Below are 20,392 nucleotides of genomic sequence, written 5' to 3' on the forward strand. Positions count from 1 at the left end.
AACCGTTTCTTGTTCACCCTTATAACTAGCATATTTTTACCATATAAATTTTATAACCAAACCCATTCATTTCTTATTTCTCATTTAAAGACCATCTCTATATATATGACTAAATAACCTTTAATTTTGATGAATTTTCAAAAGTGAGATAATAAGTTCAAATGTTGTGAATATCGAGTTCAAAACCAATGTTTTCTCCTTCACCTCTTAGTGTAAATATACTGTTGTATTGAATAATAAGGTACAAAATTTAGTGACTAACATACATTAGAAGTCAAATTGCACATAAGAGTCTTCATATTTGCCTTTGATATTGTTGAACCCTATCCTATATATACATTTATGTTTCAGGATTTATTCACGGCCGGAACAGACAAATGCAATTGCACTAGAATGGGCGTTGGGGAGCTCATCAATCACCCAAGGGTGTTCGAGAAAGCGAGGGAGATCTATCGAGTCATCGGGAATAAGCGACTCGTCGGAGAACCGGACGTGCCAAATCTTCCATACCCCCAAGCCATCATAAAAGAAACATTTAGGTTACACCCACCAGCGTCTCTGGTCACAAGAAAAACTGTACAAAAAAGGTTGGAGGGTATGACATCCCAACAAATACCATGTTGTTTGTGAATGTTTGGGCCGTTGGAAGGGACCCGAAGATCTGGGACTGCCCATTGGACTTTTGGCCTGAAAGTGAAAGATTCCCACAAGAAGGTACGGACAACCAGGTGAATTCAGTAGATGTGAGAGGGCAACATTTTCAACTGCTTCCTTTTGGGTCTGGGAGGTGGGTGTGCCCTGGGGTGAACTTGACCGTGAAAATGCTACCGGGGGTACTTGCAGCTATGATCCAGCGCATTGATTGGAAGGTTGTCGGATCCAGTGCTTTGAGGAGGAAGACCTTATCCACCCGTACAATTCACCACTTCCGTTACCTCTTATGTTGGTCACCATAATATTATGAATAACGTGCTGTAATGTGTGTTTTCATTTGTATTCTAATAAAGAAATCTTCCATTTTCCATCTGCAAGGTCAATTGATCATTACCATTATTGTTTTCTTTATGATTTGCTGCCTTTCGTGGAGTGGCCTTCTCATTCCGCTTGATGGCTTGGACAGAACATGATTAATCCCTTCCGAACAGACCAGTGTAATGCCCTCCAAACGAAGAGGCTCGAGGCATAATTATGGAAGAAAAAGAAGAGAAATCTTAGGCTGTAAGCCATAACCAGCAGAGCGATTCAGAAGCTGCCGATTAATCTGCAGAGAACTTGTTCTCCCTAAAAATGTGGGGGGAGTTTCTGTTGCTAACTCTGATCAACAGATGAGGGTGTAAAGAGGGTCGAGTCTGCCAGAGTCAACATCAAGCACTATACATCTAAAACCTGTCCCCCAAGCCAATTGCTGCTCGGAAAAACAAACTCTCTAACTCTGCAGAAACCATAGGGGCGTCCCATCCAAGAGGTCGTCAGTTCTGGTGAGTTTAGAGCCCAGCAATGAGTTGGAACGCCTCCACTCTTGAGCATAGGTCCAGATCACATTCTGGTGGCATGCAGGGGGAATATATCATCAGTACCAAAGAGTCGCTGATTCCTACATCTCCACAAGAACCAGAAGCTTAATCCAAAAGTTCCTGACCCCAGTTCAAACCAAATTAGAGGATCCTCAAGTTTGAAAAGTAACAAGACAAGCTGAGTTTGCATTTGCATATTGATATGAACGATACACATATCACCAAATTGGGGCGCCCAAAGCTACTCACGGTTCACTCTGTGCAAAGGGATAGCATACTTTATCAACAAGATCATTCGACAAACGCACAAAAACATGTACACACGTCATATTGCAGCACCCATGAAGTGTTGATTTTGTACTAATAGGGAAATTCCTTTTGTCCTGGGAAGCAATTAATGAGAGAAACATTCCCCTTCATATAAGCTTCCCAGACCAAACATCATCATCAGTTTGTGACATTGTTTACCGAATTTGAAACCCTGCAAAACAGTAGCAACCGAGAAAATCAGTGACATCCGTATATTGTTCCATCAAGATCAGATTTTAATTGTTCAAAACACGTTTGAATGTAAAACCAGCCTTATTCCCTCCATGCACCTACACTAACCTGAGCTTAATAAAATAAGCAGGGGATTGGTTATTTCTTCAGCTACAATGTCTGCATAATTTTACAATCGGAAGAGAGATTACATATATATATGTCTGCATAAGTCTGCATAATTTTACAATCGGAAGAGAGATTACATATATATATGTCTGCATAATTTTACAATTGGAAGAGCATTTAATAATATATATATATATATCTATATCAGAGGGGAGAGAGAGAGAGACTCACAAACCATTATACTCAAAACATTGAAGGGATTGATTTGTCTTCGAAAGTCGGCTTTCAGGCATAACATGGTCACGTACAAACAAACTAATAAATAACCTATAGAATACATCCATGGTCGACAAAGGGGAGTTTTTCTGTTGAATCTCTCCACAAACTCATAGGAATTTGCTACAAAGAACATGCCAGAGTCTTACTAACATATGCAATTGTTTCCACGTAATACGATGTATAAGAATGTTTCTACCAAGCACTATAGCTAAGCATATGAAAATACTAAAATGCTAAACTTTGCGGCACAATCAAACAGACATTATGTTTCCACATGAATAATCAACATCATATATAATAATACAGCCACAGTTATCAAAGGTGCAACAGGTTCTAAGTTCATTGTGTTAGTAAGAAGGCTCACTTTCAAATTTCAAAGATGCAAATCAACTTCATTACGATCATTCAATCAATGTCAACAAAGCAGGATGTACATCCTCTTTAGACAGTAAATCAACTATCAATTCCACAGTTGATGCATCTGCAGAAAAACCCATCTCCACCATTTGTTGAATAAGTCCCATCGCTCGAAATGTCTCATTGTTATTGATAAATCCCCGGATAATTGTGTTATAGGTGCAGTTATCTGGAGAACAGCCTTTCTCTTCCATTTCTTTAAACAACTTTTCTGCTTCATTTATCAGCCCCTCATTACAAAGTCCACTGATCATTATATTATATGTCCAGACAATCGGTTGGAGTCCTTTTGATGATAAACTGCAAAAGAGATTCCTTGCACAATCAATTTTTCCAGCTATGCTTAAACCTTCAACAAGAATATTGTAAATGACAATATCCAGACCCAACTTCTTGCCTTCCAGCTCTCTCAAATATTCCATTGCCAATGAAAGTTTTTGGTTTTTACATAGGCCATCCAGTAAAATAGCATAAGTCCAAAGGTTTGGAAGATCTCCACAAGCTTTCATCTGATAGAACAAGTTTTGCGCATCCGGTATCCTCCCCACTTTGCAAAAACCATCAATAAGACTGTTATAACTAATGGTATCTGGAGAGAGTCCCTTACAAGACATTTCCTTAAAGAGCACCACTGCCTCATCTATCCTTTTACGCTTACAATATCCGTTAATTAATATGTTATAACTATAAGCATCAGCCACGAACCCCTTGTTGAGCAATAGTTCAAAAACCTTTTTCGCCTTGCCCATTTCTCCTCGCAAACAGTAACCATCCATTATTGAATTGTATGTAATCGTATTAGGTTCAATACCTACTTGAATCATCATTTCAAAAACACTGTTTGCTTCCTCAATCATCCCCTCCTTACAAATTGCATCAATGAATACACTGAAGGTGTGCGCATCTGGAAAGATACTTTTGCTCACCATTTCCTTCAACAATCTCGTAGCTTCTTTCCACTCCCCTAATCTACAAACTCCATTAATCAAAGAGGTATAGGTAATAACATTTGGGGCAATACCCTTACTTATCATTTCTGAGAAGAGGTTCAATGCATCCACAAGTAGTGTATCCTTACAAAGACTATCGATGATTGTGCTATAGACAACTACGTCAGGCCTGCAACCTCCTTCTTCCATCTTCTTAAGCAACTGAATAGCTGCATTGTTGTAACCTTTCATGCAAAGGCCCTTTACTAGCGTGCCAAAAGTAATCACATTGGGCTTACAGTTACCACTCTCCATCAGTTTCTCCAAAAGCCCTGCAGCCTCAGCCACTCTATCCTCAAGAAGAAAGCCGTGGATTAGGGTGTTGAAGGTGGCCGCATCTGGTTCAAAACCAAGCTTGAAGAACTTTCCCAAGACAGATAAACCAAACCCCATTTGGTTTAGATGACAAAAGCAATTAATGACAATAGCTAGAGTAAAAGCATCAGCACCAATTCCGGACGCACCCATTTGGTTACTCAACGAGACCGCGGCCGAATAATGTTTGAATTTCACAACTTGACTCAATATTTGAGTGAAACGCACAATGGAAGGCAGAGGACGCCATTGAAGCATTTCGTCGAACACATTGAAGGCATCTTCAAGATTAGTGACTTTAGGGAGCCGGCGTTGTTGGGTTTTTGTAGATTTGACTGGTTGTGCAGACTGAGAGTGAAAGGTAGCTAAGTAATCGTTGGCGACAGCAACAAGAGAGGATTGAAGAGGACAAGGCGTACCTCTGAGTCTGCTTCCATAACAAGAAGAAGCAGTAAACCGCATCATCTTGGGCACCATCTTCAGCGTCTGTGTTAGTGAATGAGTGTCTTCAGCCAACCTTCAACTGGGCTCCGACAAGTGCTCGAGTTGGTGTTATGTCAATTCCGACAAAAACTATGCTTCTCTAAGCCTCGACCACATCCAAAGGCTGCTTCTTCTTTTTCCCGTTGCATTTGATGCAAAAGTTAAAAGGGTGCCTTCAGGAAGCTCACTATGCTTGTTCGAGGTCAAGTAGGCATGTAAACTGAGCTAATCTATGACCACTGTCGGGTTCAGGGAAGAGACGGAAGTTTTGCGCAAGAGTCTAATTGTCGATAGGAAGTCAAGTTTCTGGGGGATGCTCTAGTTGATGATGCTTGTGGTGCAAACAGAGGTTTTTGTCTTTTTATTTTTTTTAGGGAACTTTAAAGAAAACGAAAATATACTGGTACTATTTATTTTAGCGAAAAAAATTATATTTTTACACTAAAAAGTTAATTTTAATACTATTTATTTTACTTTTTATTTTGTCATTTTTGTTAAAACTCAAAGTTTTCAAACCCTTATCATTAGTTTTTTTTTTTTTTTTTTTTAATTTGTTGACACCAACTCTATTTAATTTTTAGTGGAAAATATAATGGCTTCCATGTATCTTACTTCTCTTTCGATATTTTGAGTTTACATCAATGTTTTAAAAAGCGAAGACGAAGCCAAGATGTTTCATGGATAGTCCTGCGTAGGTGCAAGCCTTGAGGCGTGAGCAAAGCCTCACAAAACTTATAATTAAATGTATATTATGTATATAATTTTAGGAATTGTTATTGGCACTTCAAAAATCTCATTCTACACTCCAAACATTTTATATTTGGAAAGAAAAATACACTTGTGAGAAGTGTAGAATGAGATTTTTGAAGTACCAATAACACTTCCCTATATATATATATATATATATATAATTCACACACCCCATTTTACTTCTCACGTACCGTCCTAATTTTCAGCCATCGGATCGGATGAATTGAAGAAGATCAATGGACATAAATTAACAAGGGGTGTGTGAGGAGTAATTTGGAGTGTGTGGATAGCACATCCCTATATATAAAATCAACGCTAGAATCAAAATCAAACATTATAGAAGAATAACCAACTTCCAAATAAAAAATTTCTTCATTGTAGGTGAGAAACTCTAACCTTAAAAAAAATAAAATAAATAAATAAAAAGCCCCAGTTGATGCCCTGACGTGCCTCGACCACGCCTAAGCGAGTTTCCTCACCGTCCCACCTCGAAGATCGCCTAGGCGCGTCTCAAGTCTTGTTTTTCAAAAACTCTGGTTTATATACAATAAAAAGTTACCATGTATCTGAGAAGTACTTGTATGAAATTACCAGATAAAATGAAGATCAATACGAGAATAATATTAACCCCCATGGTTTTACTTTTTATTCTGTTAATGGATCAAAACTGTAATGGCCTATCTAATTCGTGTTCAGAAGTAATTATTGATCCAAAGATAATAATAATAATATAATTTTAATTAGAATTAAATTGAAAAAGAGAGGAGTTGTTCATCTTAACTCCTAAACAAATCCAAAATTTTTAATTAAATTCACATCTAAAACACAAGGCTCAGATGTTTTAAAGCTCTAACCAACACACCAGTACCAGAAATGCAAAGTCTACCAACTCCATGTTCTCTACTCCATCTTATGATTTAAACTTAATCTTCTTAAACTAACATAGTATATATTCCCAATAATTCTGTCTTAATTCATCATCAACCCGTCAAACAAAACCTTCTCTCCGGATCATCAGCTGTTCTTCGATTTTCTCCCTGTCCTTCCAATCTCATGGCAACCCGGAAATCGTTTCCCTTGCCCCTCAAGCTCACAATCTGGCTACTTCTTCTAGCCCTTGCCATTCCTTGCGCCATTTGCGCCCGAATCCTCGATGAGGAAAGCCCTGCAGCCCCTGAAGAGCCTCATACAACTCAAACACAAATACCTGTTTCCAATGTGCCACCTCCTCTGGTGGCTACAAATCCAGCAGGCCCTGCTGCAGCTACAAGTGCCACAGTTGGCAACACAGCATCCTACCATCCGCTAACCTTCTTCTTGCATGACATTATCGGAGGATCAAACCCCTCAGCGAGAGCTGTCACTGGAATTGTGGCCAACCCGGCAGTCAGCGGTCAAATCCCTTTTGCCAAACCCAATGGAGCAAACATCCCAATTGGAAATGGCATTCCTCAAAACAGCAACAACAATGGAATCATCAACAACAACAACGTCCCCTTCTTCACCGGCCTTGGTGGAAACACTGGCAACAACTTGGTCCAAAACAATGGTAACAACAACAACATCATTGGTGGGAATGGGTTTCCGTACATTAACGGGGCTCGGCTCCCTCCTGGAATCACCCTTCAAAAGCTTATGTTTGGGACACTAACAGTTTTCGACGATGAACTGACTGAAGGGCATGAACTTGGTTCTGGCTTGCTCGGCAAGGCACAAGGGTTTTATGTGGCGAGTTCTGAAGATGGGAGCAGCCAGACCATTGCATTCACAGCCATGTTTCAGAGTGGTGGTTATGCTGATAGCCTCACCTTCTTCGGTGTGCATCAGGTGGCGGTGTCGGAGTCTCATCTTGCAATCATGGGAGGAACTGGGAAGTATCTCAATGCAAAGGGTTATGCTCTTGTTAAGACTATTCCTGCAACAAATCAGCGCAACACTGATGGAGTTGACACCGTGCTGGAGTTTACTACGTATCTCACTTACTAGTGTGCTAATTAAGGTTTTAATTTAAAATGTTGTTAATTATGTGTTTTACTAAATCTCTGCACTAGAGATACATGTTCAAAAACGATTGTGATTTGAATTACAAAAATGATGGTTATTTACATGAAAATGATGTTTTTTTTTTCTCTTGAAATATCTCTTATATCGGATGGGACTAACGTTGGTTACATGAGACTAAAGTACAAGGGTCTTATGTTTTTATGAGAAGTGTCCTACGAATAAAACGGTATCCTACAAAGGTTTTTCTCCACTTCAAGGTTAGGCTGATTAGCATACTACCTTGGCTGAAATTTTAGTCAAGTTATTCAAAGGTTTTTAAGATAAAGCTTGTATATACCGATTACGTTGGGGACCATGTCGGTATAAAAGGGGCCGAAAGATGTTGGCAGTCAACAAATAAAAGCAAAGAAGTGAAACTTGGCCTGCGTGGTTGAGGATTAAGTGGGAGGTTTCAAGGCATTTTTGTGTTTATGATAGTGAATAGTTGATTTAGTCAAAAGGTTGACCAAAAATAGCGAAGCAGATGCAAGTGCAGACTGTATTAAATATAACATGGGCTTGCTAAAGGGGTTGGGTCATATTGGGCGCAAACGGGCAAGGTCGTGAGCCGGGCTTGGATTCTAAACTCTTGGTCTTAGCCTTCGTCAACAAAAGATTGGGTTGGTTCGGCCAACCCAATGCTACATGTCGGGCTGAGCCGAAATTTGGCCTCGTCATGCTCGAATTGACCCTCTTTAACCTCGCTCAATTCATCCATATAAATGAAATGGAACTAATTTCCTCTCAAATAAATGAGATCTTTTAAATTTGATACTAAGGAAGAAAAAAAAAATTCGAGATCAAATTCTTCAATTTTCCTACCATGCAACGGACATCGAATATCCCAAAAAATGGACGGCTAGATTTGAATATTAAGATGTAATAGCTATAAAAAGATATATTATGTGACTAATAATCTGCGGCACTATAGCCACTTCCTAAATTCTTTGACATATTACTCAATTAAGGGTAAATGACTGTTTATCCTCTTAAAATTGTGTTCAATTGCAACTCTGTATGACATCTTTAAAACTTCACAATTTCATAAAAAAAACTTTCGATTTCATTACAATGTCAATAAAAACTTTCAATTTCATTGCAATAGGGTAGTCCAGATAGGTGATAGAGTGAGTCTTGCGATGCCAAGTAGGCAAAATAATAGAGATACTTATGAGAAAATTGACGAATGTATGAAATTACAATGCAATCGTAAGTTTTTATATGAGATTGTAAAGTTTAAAGATGTTGAATGGAGTTGCAATTAGCTCCAAGTTTTAAGCTTTTTAAACGTCAAAATTGAGAGATTTTTCGAGGTTTAAGCTTTTATATGTCAAAACTAGCTAGTTCCACATGTCATAATAAAGTAAAGGAAATGATATATTTTTGGCCCAATTGAATTATTAGTTCTTATAATGATAGGGAAGTTGGAAGATAAGTCATGTGGTAAAAAAATTAGGATTAAACCCCTGTGGTAAAGTCCTTTAGGATTTCGATTCAAAATTAAAAATTCTATCAACTCTCTATTAATTATTAACACGTGAGTCACACAGATGATTCCAAAACGGAACTCTCCGTTAATTGTTAGCACGTGAGGCTCACATATGAGGCTAACTTTATGTTTTTAGCCTCACATGTGAGGCTTATGTGCAAACAATTGACAGAGTTGACGAAACTTTTAATTTTGGACCTGAACCCTAATAGACTTTACCACAAAAGTTTAGATCCTAATTCTTTTACCACGTGGGTTATCTTCAGATTACCGTATTACCACATGGATTATTGATCCAATTAAGGCCTATATTTTTTTGTATCTCTCCACTTATTTTATGACACGTGAAGTACCCACTTAAACACTAGACCCTTGTAAAAGTTTCAAGTCAAAAGTATAGCTTCATGTCTCAAAAAGAGGGGAACCTAACAAATTTTAATTTGCTTGGATATCATAAAAATCTCTAAAGTCATAAAAATCCCTAACGTAATCATATATGTTCTTCACTTTTCTTTGAACTTACAGGAGTTTGGTAATAATTGTATTTTTTGTTTTTAGATTTTCTTTTATATTAGAGATGGAGAAAAGACTAGAGATGGAGAAAAGACAGATGGAATGATGCATAAATCATTGATGTGGACGGAGTGTGATAAGAGGGGGAGGGAGGAAAGCACATGAAATACATACAAAATGGTGAAAGAAAAAAAACCTACAAACCCATTTGATATTAATCATTTCATTTATCTGTTAAGATACAAGAGAGAAATAAAACAGAGGAAAAGGAATGGCGGGAGAGACGTAAAAAATGTGAATAAGGAAAGAGACACAAAATGAAAATCGAGTTTTAGGGGGTAAAGTGGAGGAACCTTGAGTTTCAAGAAGTAAAGTAACGACTTTTGTGTCACATCCCCGCCCGGGGCGGATCACTTTCCGGGCCCGCTCCACCACCGTAGCACGATATTGTCCGCTTTAGGCCCCGACCACGCCCTCACGGTTTTGTTTCTGGGAACTCACATGAGAACTTTCCGATGGGTCACCCATTTTGGGAGTGCTCTCATGCGCTACTCACTTAACTTCGGAGTTCCCATGGAACCCGAAGCCAGTGAGCTCCCAAAAGGCCTCGTGCTAGGTAGGGATGGGAATATACATATAAGGATCACTTCCCTGGGCAATGTGGGATGTCACAATAACAAAACCGTGAAGGAATGGTAAGCCCAAAGCGGGCAATATCGTGCTACGGTGGTGGAGCGGGCCCGGGAAGTGATCTGTCCCGGGCCGGGATGTGACATTTGAGTTACAAATAGCAAAGTGATATCAAAATCAGGGTGAACTGCCAATTTAGTCCCTAAATTATCACCGGAGTGAAAATTAGGTCCCTAAACTATTTTTCAGAAAAATCAATCCTTCAATTATAAAAATCTGCCAATTACAACCATAATATTATATTTGAAACTACTATATTCAATTTTCCATCAATTTAAGTCATGTTACTTGCATGTGATACACATTGGAGGGTAGATTAATAATTTTTCATAAAGAAATAATGTATTGGGGCTGGGTATGGGTCGGGCTGGGCCCGATTTTGAAAGGATCGGACCGGACCTGGGCTTAAAAGAAATGGGGCGGGCCGGTCTTGGTATAAGAAATTCTACTACAAGAACCGGACCTAACTCGGCCTGTTTCGGGCCAGGTTCACGGGTCCCTTTTTTTTTTTTTTTTCCCTCTTCTTCTTTAGCTCTCTTGAATTCTGATTGTTCCAAGAGATGTCGAACCACCACGTTCTCTTACAGTAAGGTTGAGATCGATATTGGCGACCTCATCGTTTACCCAAAGCTTGATTTCCTGCGGTTCCTGTCGTTTCTAAGCCACAAGATCGGAATCTTGTCAGGACAGTTCACTGTTTTCCTATGCTCACCGGAGACCCGCCAGCGAATCCCCATCACTGGCAAGGTCAACTTGAGCACGATTTCCCAAACTGGACCTCCGCCGTTACTCCACTACACCTCTGCACCTCAAGACTGCCGATGCCTGACCCGTGTGTGTCCATATTCGACTGAGACCTTAACCAACCACCATTTCACACCTGTCTTGAACCTCTGTTGCTGCTTGCTGCAGGGTCCTGATGAACCTCCCACCCAGATCGGCATCGCATAGTGCTTGTTTGAAGCCTGTATTCCACACTCGTTACTCCCTTCCGCCGCATCTTTTCCGTTCAGCCCAGAACCTGCATCGACGAACACCGTGCCAAGTGGATTGTGGGATTTAATCAAAGGTGGAGATTAAATCTCCACATATTGGACAATAGATACGGTCCGGGCCAGGGGCCCGTTTTCTTAGCAATTTGGACCCGCCCCTTAAGTAACATAGAACTGCACCGCCCCGCCCCGTACCCGCATCGACCTGCTTGTACCCGCCCCTATCCGCAGGTCCAAGACCCGTTTGCCCACCCCTATATTGTATAGAGTTAACGTTGGAGGCTAAATTAGACGTTAGATTCACAACCTATATGAAATGTTAAGGGCTTATTGGCGAGAAAATGACTGTATTACACTCGAAAGTGTGTCAAGTGACTTAAGTTGACAAAAAAATTGGATAAAATAGCTTTGAATATAATAATATGGTTGAAATTAGCAATTTTTAATGAATTTAGGGATTTTAGAAAAATAAATTCAAGGACCTAATTTGCACTAAGATGATAATTCAGGGACTAAATCAACACTTCACCCTTAAAATCAAGTTTCAAGGGACATAGCTAAAAATAAGCCTTCAATATATATAGTTATATACAAAGTCTCATTTTACTAAGGAGTCTTTCAAATAAGGATATTTTATGGATCCTGTTTCGGATGTTATTTTAATTATTCAAACCATGTATTTCTTTAATTATTTATACAAAGATCATTTTGAAAACAAATTTGAGACTTTAAAAAAAAAAAAAAAAAAAAAAAAACCAAAAGCAAAAAGACATGTCCAAAATAATATATTAATGTGATATTTTTAAAAAAAATGCTAAAATGACAGGGTGATTTTAGATTTGAAATACAATGCAAAGTAGGTCCTACAATAGTGTCACTTAGTTGAAACGAAATAAGGTTATATGTATCATTTCTCAAACTAACTTAAACTTTTTGACGGTACCTCTCAAATAATGTTATTTGCTCCATCCCTCAAACTAGACGGCTAGTGAAGGGATAAGTAGGATTCTCTCCCTTCAGATCTTCTCCCTTCCGTTTTCACTTTTTTTTTTTTTTTTGTCTTTGTCTTTTTATAAAGAAGTCAACATAAGATGTTGACATGGTTTACTCGTGAGCGTTCAAATAAAAGAGGATTGGAAGAAAAAGAAAATAAGAGAGGAGAGGATTCGGAACCCTTTGTTAGGTCAAAGATAATCCAATGTCCAAACACTTCCTTACATACGAAAAAGAAAAAATTTCATGCTGATGACGAGAAAAGGTTGCACCAACCCGTATACCAAATTTCTATACAAGAGACATATTCTATGATATGATCGCTTGATAGGTGGATAATACATATGTCATAATCAAATAAATTAAAGTCACGAAGCATCCGGAAAAGGAAGATACAACAAAAGAATAACAAGTATTCAAGTTATGGTTGTTGACATAGAATTGGAATTTTGCTTGCTTCCAACCTATGGACATTACAAAACTCTTTTCCCTGCTGATTATAGTTGGTCAAAGAAAAGATGGATAATATAGTTTCGAAAAGCAAAAAAGAAAAGGAACAAACCCGACCAAGAACAAGGGCATGAAATAATGCTTTTGAATTAATAGACTTGCAACAAAAAAATGTTGGTATAACTTCTAGTCTTCATTTGGTTCATTGTAGGAAAGACATATTGGGGTAAGTACAAGAGAGATTATACTTAGATCTGTAGTTGTTGTTTGCGAGATTTGAACTAATGAAAAATCGAATGTTACTAAACTTAGATCTGTAATTATTGTATGCGAGATTTGAATTCATGAAAATCGAGTGCTACTAGATTAAATGATCGTTTTAATTTATGATAATCCTGTTAGAGAGATAGCATTCATTACTTGCATCCAAATTTTGATCTATTTTGTTTAAGGGTAAAGCTCTCCACACACCAATTTTTACCTCTCACACTTCTCTCTTAATTTCCAACCGTCAGATCAAAAGAATTGAAGAAGATTAATTTCCAACCTCTTACACTATTTCTTTATGAAAAACTACCAATTTATTCTCTAAAGTTAACTCCATACACTATTTCTTTAAAAAAAAACTACCAATCTAACCTCTACAGTGTATCACATACAAGTCAAGTGACTTAAATTGATGACAAATTGAATATAGTAGCTTCGAATATAAAATTAGGGATGTAATTGGCAAATTTTTATAATTCAAAATTGATTGTTCTGAAAAAATAATTTAGAGACCTGATTTTCTCTGAAGTGATAATTCAAGGACTAAATTGACGGTTCACCCTTGTTTAAATACATATGTGACCACTTTACCATTCCTTATGTGATGGTACAATCCATAGGATAGAAAAAGAATTGAGAAAGAAAAAAAACAAGAATAAGTGCTTCTTGTCCCAAACAATATGTTGTCCTTGAGTGCCGACCATATGGACACCGCATGCATTTCTCTGTTTCTGAACATTATCATAACGCACTTTTGTTTGTATGTTTCACATTGTTGCTATTTTGCCACAAGATGCTCAAACGTCAAATATATGTTGCGGGGAAGTGGTTGATGGGGAAAATTACTACGTGACACTGTGAATATACTGTGGCGTTGTATAACTAGTATCACGCAGTAATCCTTTCAGATGAGTCAGATAAGGAACTTGTGTGATTGCTCAAATATATGTTGCTTGAAATATGATAGCGTGGTATAACTAATTTGTTCCGAAAGATCTAATATAAAAGTTTGACGCGTGTAGGTTTAATCTAGTAACTTTGATTCTCCAACAATATGTTCAATGCATGCTTTGCATGGTGATCGCTAAAAACTGTTCATGTTAAAAAAATTGCCTACAAACATCTATAACACACAATCCTTAACCGTTAGATCAACATCAAGTGCGTATGACATATAAATATTATACGAACTATCAAATTCAGATTAATATAAAATTATGTTGATTTAAAAGCTTAGAAAGTGTTTGTATGTCATACATGGTCATGTCACATAATTCTTTTGGAAAGAGTCAAACAATATTTGAAATACGGTGGTTGATATAATGTGTGTGTGTGTGTGTGTGTGTGTGTGTGTGTGTGTGTGTGTGTGTGTGTATCATAGTGCTCAAAACTGAAAGTCAAGAAGAAGTAAAGTGGTGGATAGGTGGGGCTGCGAAATGGTCAGTTTGCTTCACATGATCGAGAGGTTACATTAGCAATAGAATGTTGGCAGTGCACAACCATGTTGTGTCGCATTTGTTATTGACATCGAAAGTGTAAACAATAGGATACCTTACTCAAAGTTGACAGAAGTTGCAGGATTTCAAACTTGATAATTAATTTAGAAGGACATAAGAAAGAGACTTTGATTCAGATCTCTTAAAAATATACTAGGGTTTTGCATTTACATATGAGATATTAAACTTGATTATTGATTAACAATCGATTATTTAGTTAAAAATAATAATCATGCAAATTACACGCACACGCAAGCCTGGAAACTTGAAATTTGGCAGAGAATATATAACATAAAAAGAAAACTGATTTAATTAATTTAGGGTTTAGGAGTAGTTCGCGCTGGCAACCGAGAGGATGGTGATGATGATGTTGGAGAAGGCCAGAGCTGGGATTTCCTCACCTTTGATACACTTGAGAGCACACCTAATGGGGTGACATCCCCCACCACAGTGACTCTCTTTGTTTGGAAATCTATGCTAAATGAAGTCACTCCTGCAGAAATTCAGCAATTAACCACTATAATTTATTTATTTTTTTAATTTTCAAGACCATAAAAAATTATAGCTTTTAAATATAGCATAGTATTACACAAATATCATATATTATTTCAATTTTCATCCCAATTGATGTTGCATATAGCATTTACACGCATAAATAAGAAAGATTTGAATTGTCAATAAATAAAAATAAACTATACAGATCATAACATATTAATATTTCTAACAAGAGAATATTCTTTCGCATCTCGCTACAAACAACACATAATACGAAAAGATAAACTTTTTTTTTTTTAATCCAATTTGGTTCGAAGTACAAAGAAATATATACAAATTTAATTATTTAAATAATACAAATTTGTACGAAATTTTAAGTAGTTTTTCTTTCTCCATCTACTAATTAACTATACCTTCCATTTTAGAGAGGTGTTTTCTCACTTTTCCTTCACAACCCTTGCAATGCAGTGACACCCTCAAAACAACAACCTACAATAGTTGAACAACTTCAGATGCATGCCTTCAATTGTCCAATAGCAAAAACCAAAAGACATAAAAGAATTAAAACTGAAAATTAGGTTACCTGGTGACGAGAACTAGTAGAAGAAGACTTCAAAACAGTACTACAATGACCATTTGAGCTCATCGAGCCTCTAGGCTTAGAGGGTACTTGAGGAGGAACATTTGAGCTTGTCGAGACTCTAGGCTTAGAAGGTACTTGAGGAGGAACATTTGAGCTCATCGAGTCTCTAGGATTAGAGGGTACTTTAGAGGGTACTTGAGGAGGAACATTTGAGCTCATCGAGTCTCTAGGCTTAGAGGGTACTTGAGGAGGAACAAATGCAGCTGCAGAGACATTCTTACAATCGGGCTCCGATATCCTGTCAATGAAGGGCGAGTCACTTAAGAGGAACCGAGAAGGAGAAGAAGAAGAGCCATTGGCACTCTTAGTCCTTGTTAAGTCATGTATCTCAGCAGAGCTTTTTGTACGTAGCTGCCTTTGTGCACTAGAAAAACTCGTTCTACATATTTCGTAAAATGGTTTGGGATAAATAGGTAACTGAGATGAGCAAGGGGCATGGTGAGTTTGTTGATGAGGTTGGTTTTTCCGTTGATCGTGATCATGAAGACGATGATAATGACCATGATCAAGGGGTCGGCCTCGGCGGACCACGGCATCCAGGCTAGAGCAAATGGCTGTGGAAGCTGGAGATGCACAGAAAATATCCATTCCTTTCATGGCTAATTGGAGAATAATTTGAATAAAATGTGGTAGCTTTTGTTTGGTGAAGACTGAAGAGAAGTAGAAGAGTGATCCAAGGATCGATTTTCTTCAAAAAGAGGCCAACTAGTCTGCTTTTAAAGTAAGTTGGTGGATGAGAATAGAGAGAGAAAAAAAAAGATGTACTAATCGTTCCCCACATCATGGAGAGATTTTTCATTGTGTTAGGTAGGCAGTACGTTACATGTTATCATATAATTGTTGGAAATTTTTTTTCTTCAAGTGTCTATCTAATTGTATAATTCAATATATTGTACCATCCTATATTTCGAGCATATTGTACCATCCCATATTCCGAATATACTGAAAAAATTTTCCACATCATTAAATAGAAGGAAAATTTGTTCTTTTGCAATCAGTGCACGATTTCCGAGATCATCCATATAATAAACTTTTATCCTGTATTTAAAAATGAATCATCTGTCTAATAGACATTTGATACATTATCAATGGGTGACAAAAGAAAATCACTCGGAAATGCTAGAGAAGATGATAGTACTTTAGACAATGAGAAGATATGTAATTAATATAGTCTTCAAAGTTTAAAGTTGTGAAATTTTTTATTGGAAATATTATTTTCCGTTTTAATTGAAAGGTGTAATTTGATTAAAGTTGCGTTCATCTTTATGTGGTATGAATACAACTACAACTCGCACCATGAGCTAGCTCAGCTATTTCTCTAAAGGTAGCATGCAGCTAGTTCTATTATTGGTACATCATTGTTTCTTTTATTTACTTTTATGTTTTCTATCATTCATTTTTTAAGAACAATTGTTTTGCGGTGCGAATCACATTTGGTTTTCGCATATGTGTTTGTGTGTATGATATGATATGATATAATGAGACGTATACTTTTTATAATATTTTTAACACAGGTTGTAATGTATTTCAACGATCCAAATCGTTTATCTTTTAGGTTTACCCTCAAAGATTATGATTACCAAAAATCAACTAAATCTGAAACTATATGATAGTTAAATTTAGGGTTTAGAGTTTCTTTGTTGAACTGTATTATTCTATTTTCTTCATTACAAATATATGTCTTAATGATTTTGGATTTGTCTAGTTTTTTAAAATGATGTTCTAAAAGATAAGTGGTTTAAATCGTTAAAATACATTAGTAGGCTTCACAAAAACATGTGTCCAAAGTTGTGTTAAAAAAATGGTGTAACGGATATGTAATGTAACCAAGTAATGTGATTGTGAAGCTTTATGTTTGTATTCTAAACATTTGTTCTACATTGTTGAAGAAGGTTTCGAGTTCGAATATATAAATTATTTTTTTTAAAAGAAAATTACTCGACACTTCTTTTCCAAGGTAGGTGTTATGCTAATCAAGCATTAGTAGCCTTAAGCATCATTGGACTAGATCTCTAAATTTTTATGCATCTTTTTTTTTTTTTTTTTTTTTTTTAAAAACCTTGATATAACTAGACGTTGAAACAAAAAAACAAGATTGAAAGGCTGTAAACTTATGTCCACTTCTTACAATCAGGAACTTCAAAATAATTATATTCTTTGGAGTTTAAAATGTTACCCTAATTCCGGAATAAGCGACAAGGCAATGGTCAATAATGGTTGAATTAATGGTGTCAAATTCGTGTAACTGGAAGAAGGTGGCAGTGGGTTAAAGGATGATAATCTAACAACTTAGGCTTAAAACACTTTTAATTTTGCATATTAAATCATCAACATTGGATCTACCTGCATGTGATCCTCAGCTCAAAAGAATCTTCCTTATTATTTCAAAAGAATATTTCTATTACATCCTTTAATTTGTTGGTTTATATTCACCATAGCTCAATCTATAAGAGAGCAACTTGACCTGTTACTGTAACATCCCACATCGTTAAGGGGTGAGGATCCTAAAAGTTTTATATGTATATTTTCATCTCTACTTACCACGAGGCATTTTGGGAGCTCAATGGCTTCGGGTTCCATCGAAACTCCGAAGTTAAGCGAGTTCGCGCGAGAGCAATCCCATGATGGGTGACCCACTGGGAAGTTCTCGTGTGAGTTCCCAGAAACAAAACCGTGAGGGCATGGTCGGGGCCCAAAGTGGACAATATCTTGCTACGGTGGAGTCAAGCCCAGGATGTGGTGGGTGCCTGGGCCGGGATGTGACAATTTGGTATCAGAGTCAATCCCTGGCCGGATGTGTACTGACGAGGACGTCAGACTCCTAAGGGGGGTGGATTGTAACATCCCACATCGCCCAGGGATGAGGATCCTGGAAGCCTTATATGTATATTCTCATCTCTACCTAGCACGAAGTCTTTTGGGAACTCACTAGCTTCGAGTTCCATCGGAACTTTGAAGTTAAGCAAGTTCGCGCGAGAGCAATCCCATGATGGGTGACCCACTTGGATGTTCCTGTGTGAGTTCCTAGAAACAAAACCGTGAGGGCGTGATCGGGGCCCAAAGCGGACAATATCGTGTTACGGTGGAGTCGAGCCCAGGATGTGGTAGGGGTCCGAGCCGGGATGTGATAGTTACCCCTATGCAAGAGATAGGAGGCCTAGGCAGTCAGTATTCATTGCATGAAAGTAACTGCTTTTGTGCAACTTTACCTGTTCAAACGTTGTCAAGGTAATTATTATTCACATATTATTATTATTATTATAAAGTAATGTATAATTAGATTTTTTTTTTTTTTTTAACAAACAATACTATTTACATTAATAAGGAAGGGATAAGTTTAACCTCACAATGAGCTAGCAATAATATGGTTCAAATTCGTCTTTGACGAGAATCAAACCTGAAAATCTCACTTACAAGTGAAGATGAATACCACTGAACCGTAATATTAAGTGACATAATTAATTAATTAAACTGTATACAAAAAAAGAAGTTTGTATTATTGTTTGTGACAGTGAAGAAGATGGTTGGTTAGTTATAAAAATATATTTACAATTTGTTTGAGTCTTCAAATTTATATTTTTAAAAATTTTCCTTATTTTTAAATATTTTTAAAACATATTTGTATTTTATTTTAATTTTAGAAATTGGAAAATTTTGGACCGTTTGCCAAACTGCCAGAGATTAAACAGTCGTTGTCTGGGCCACTTTCACTGACGTCAGCCGGCCCCATCACCTCCCTGGGTAGCTGCCTGTCCCATAATAGCCTGGGAAGCTGTCTGGACTCCGTGGGTCCACCACTCGACTGGGCATCAGTTGAGGAGATGGTACATCATGTGTCATTATACAAAAGATATGATATATGCGTTAAAAAGCTAATAACTTCAAAAATAAAATTTATCACCACCTACGTAAAAATATGTGATGTACCATATGTGTTTCGGTTACAATAAAAAACTTCTCTCATTTGAGATGGACTTTACCAAAAGGTGCCCTAGTGGCACGTCCACACCGGTGGAAATGCTTTAAGGATTGGTCAATCAACTCTTCAAGAAATCATCCTAATAAAAAATCGTTTAATAGTTCGATTAACCTTGTAAAAAAAATTAGTGTTTAACTAAATAACATAGTTTGTTTCTATGTATTAGATAACTCTTAGAAATATGATTAATTTTTAATAGAATTAATCTTAAAACATGAACAAGAAATTAGACAGTTCAAACCATCTTCTAACATTGTAAAATAAAAAAATAAAAAACCAAAAAAGTAAAATGAAAAATCCAAATAAAAAGGTATATTGGTAGCATTCCTCAAATATAAATTCAATTTTGCTGCAGTTTACTATACAGCATTGCATATAAGTGCTTGCTGATCACATAGAATGTTTGATCCTAATTCAATTTAGCTGGTACTATTTGTTATTTATTTGTGAGGCACTTTGCAATGATTACGCATGGAAAATGGGCTAAATGGCTGGCTTGTGTTCCATAAAACAGTGCATTTTGCACCCCCAATCCTCTGGCGACATCTTTGTGTAGATGGAGATGCAAAAGTTGTAAACCACAAGTACGACCAACGCTGCCTTCTGATTAGCTGGGAATTGCAAAAGATGAATTTCCTTCTAATTAGTTAGAAAAGAAGGCTTCGACAGGCTAGCCAAATGACGACTTGTCTTGATTTTGTGAACATAGAAGAGGGAGAGTTTCGAATCCGGAATGTATGCATGGAAACCCAACACCGTATCCATTATAATATTAAACCACATGCAAAAGAACGTAAGCTAAAATAGCTAATATTGTTGAAAGTTGTGGCTAGCCAAATTAACATTTGAGTCATTTGGCTAGTTACAATAACAAAAATTTAGCTAATACTGTTAGAGATACACGACAATCAAACATTTGAATCATCCTACTTCTTGATGCTATTGTTTGGTTTTTGTTCGTACAGTCGAAGGGAAACGAAAAAAAT

General features: G+C 37.1%; 2 protein-coding genes and 2 pseudogenes across 4 annotated transcripts; 2 read left to right on the plus strand and 2 right to left on the minus strand.

Annotated features, from left to right (window-relative positions):
- Nucleotides 1–207: 207 nt before the first annotated feature.
- Nucleotides 208–4,967, minus strand: LOC137743396 (uncharacterized). Of its 3 annotated transcripts, XM_088680439.1 has the most exons (5): nt 4,543–4,967; nt 2,731–4,471; nt 2,359–2,547; nt 2,124–2,174; nt 208–1,995 (listed from the first exon to the last, which is right to left on the minus strand). In XM_088680439.1, exons 1-2 carry the CDS (start codon nt 4,558–4,560, stop codon nt 2,804–2,806), a joined length of 1,686 nt encoding a protein of 561 aa, XP_088536565.1. In that variant the 5' UTR covers nt 4,561–4,967; the 3' UTR covers nt 208–1,995; nt 2,124–2,174; nt 2,359–2,547; nt 2,731–2,803. The 3 variants fall into 3 exon arrangements, with proteins under 3 accessions (XP_088536565.1, XP_088536563.1, XP_088536564.1); XM_088680437.1 differs by having other exon boundaries at nt 2,731–4,967; XM_088680438.1 differs by lacking the exons at nt 2,124–2,174; nt 2,359–2,547 and having other exon boundaries at nt 2,767–4,967.
- LOC148692837 (2-hydroxyisoflavanone synthase pseudogene) lies at nt 343–1,024 on the plus strand (annotated as a pseudogene).
- Nucleotides 4,968–6,355: 1,388 nt separating the features above from the next.
- Nucleotides 6,356–7,445, plus strand: LOC137743100 (dirigent protein 10 pseudogene; annotated as a pseudogene).
- A 6,970-nt stretch (nt 7,446–14,415) lies between these two features.
- Nucleotides 14,416–16,094, minus strand: LOC137743339 (uncharacterized). Its single transcript, XM_088680467.1, has 3 exons — nt 15,368–16,094; nt 15,198–15,273; nt 14,416–14,782 (listed from the first exon to the last, which is right to left on the minus strand). Exons 1-3 carry the CDS (start codon nt 16,022–16,024, stop codon nt 14,607–14,609), a joined length of 909 nt encoding a protein of 302 aa, XP_088536593.1. The 5' UTR covers nt 16,025–16,094; the 3' UTR covers nt 14,416–14,606.
- Between the last annotated feature and the right edge of the window lie 4,298 nt (nt 16,095–20,392).

This window comes from Pyrus communis, chromosome 11, assembly GCF_041283825.1.
Source record: "Pyrus communis isolate YQ-2024b chromosome 11, ASM4128382v1, whole genome shotgun sequence".
Lineage (NCBI taxonomy): Eukaryota > Viridiplantae > Streptophyta > Magnoliopsida > Rosales > Rosaceae > Pyrus > Pyrus communis.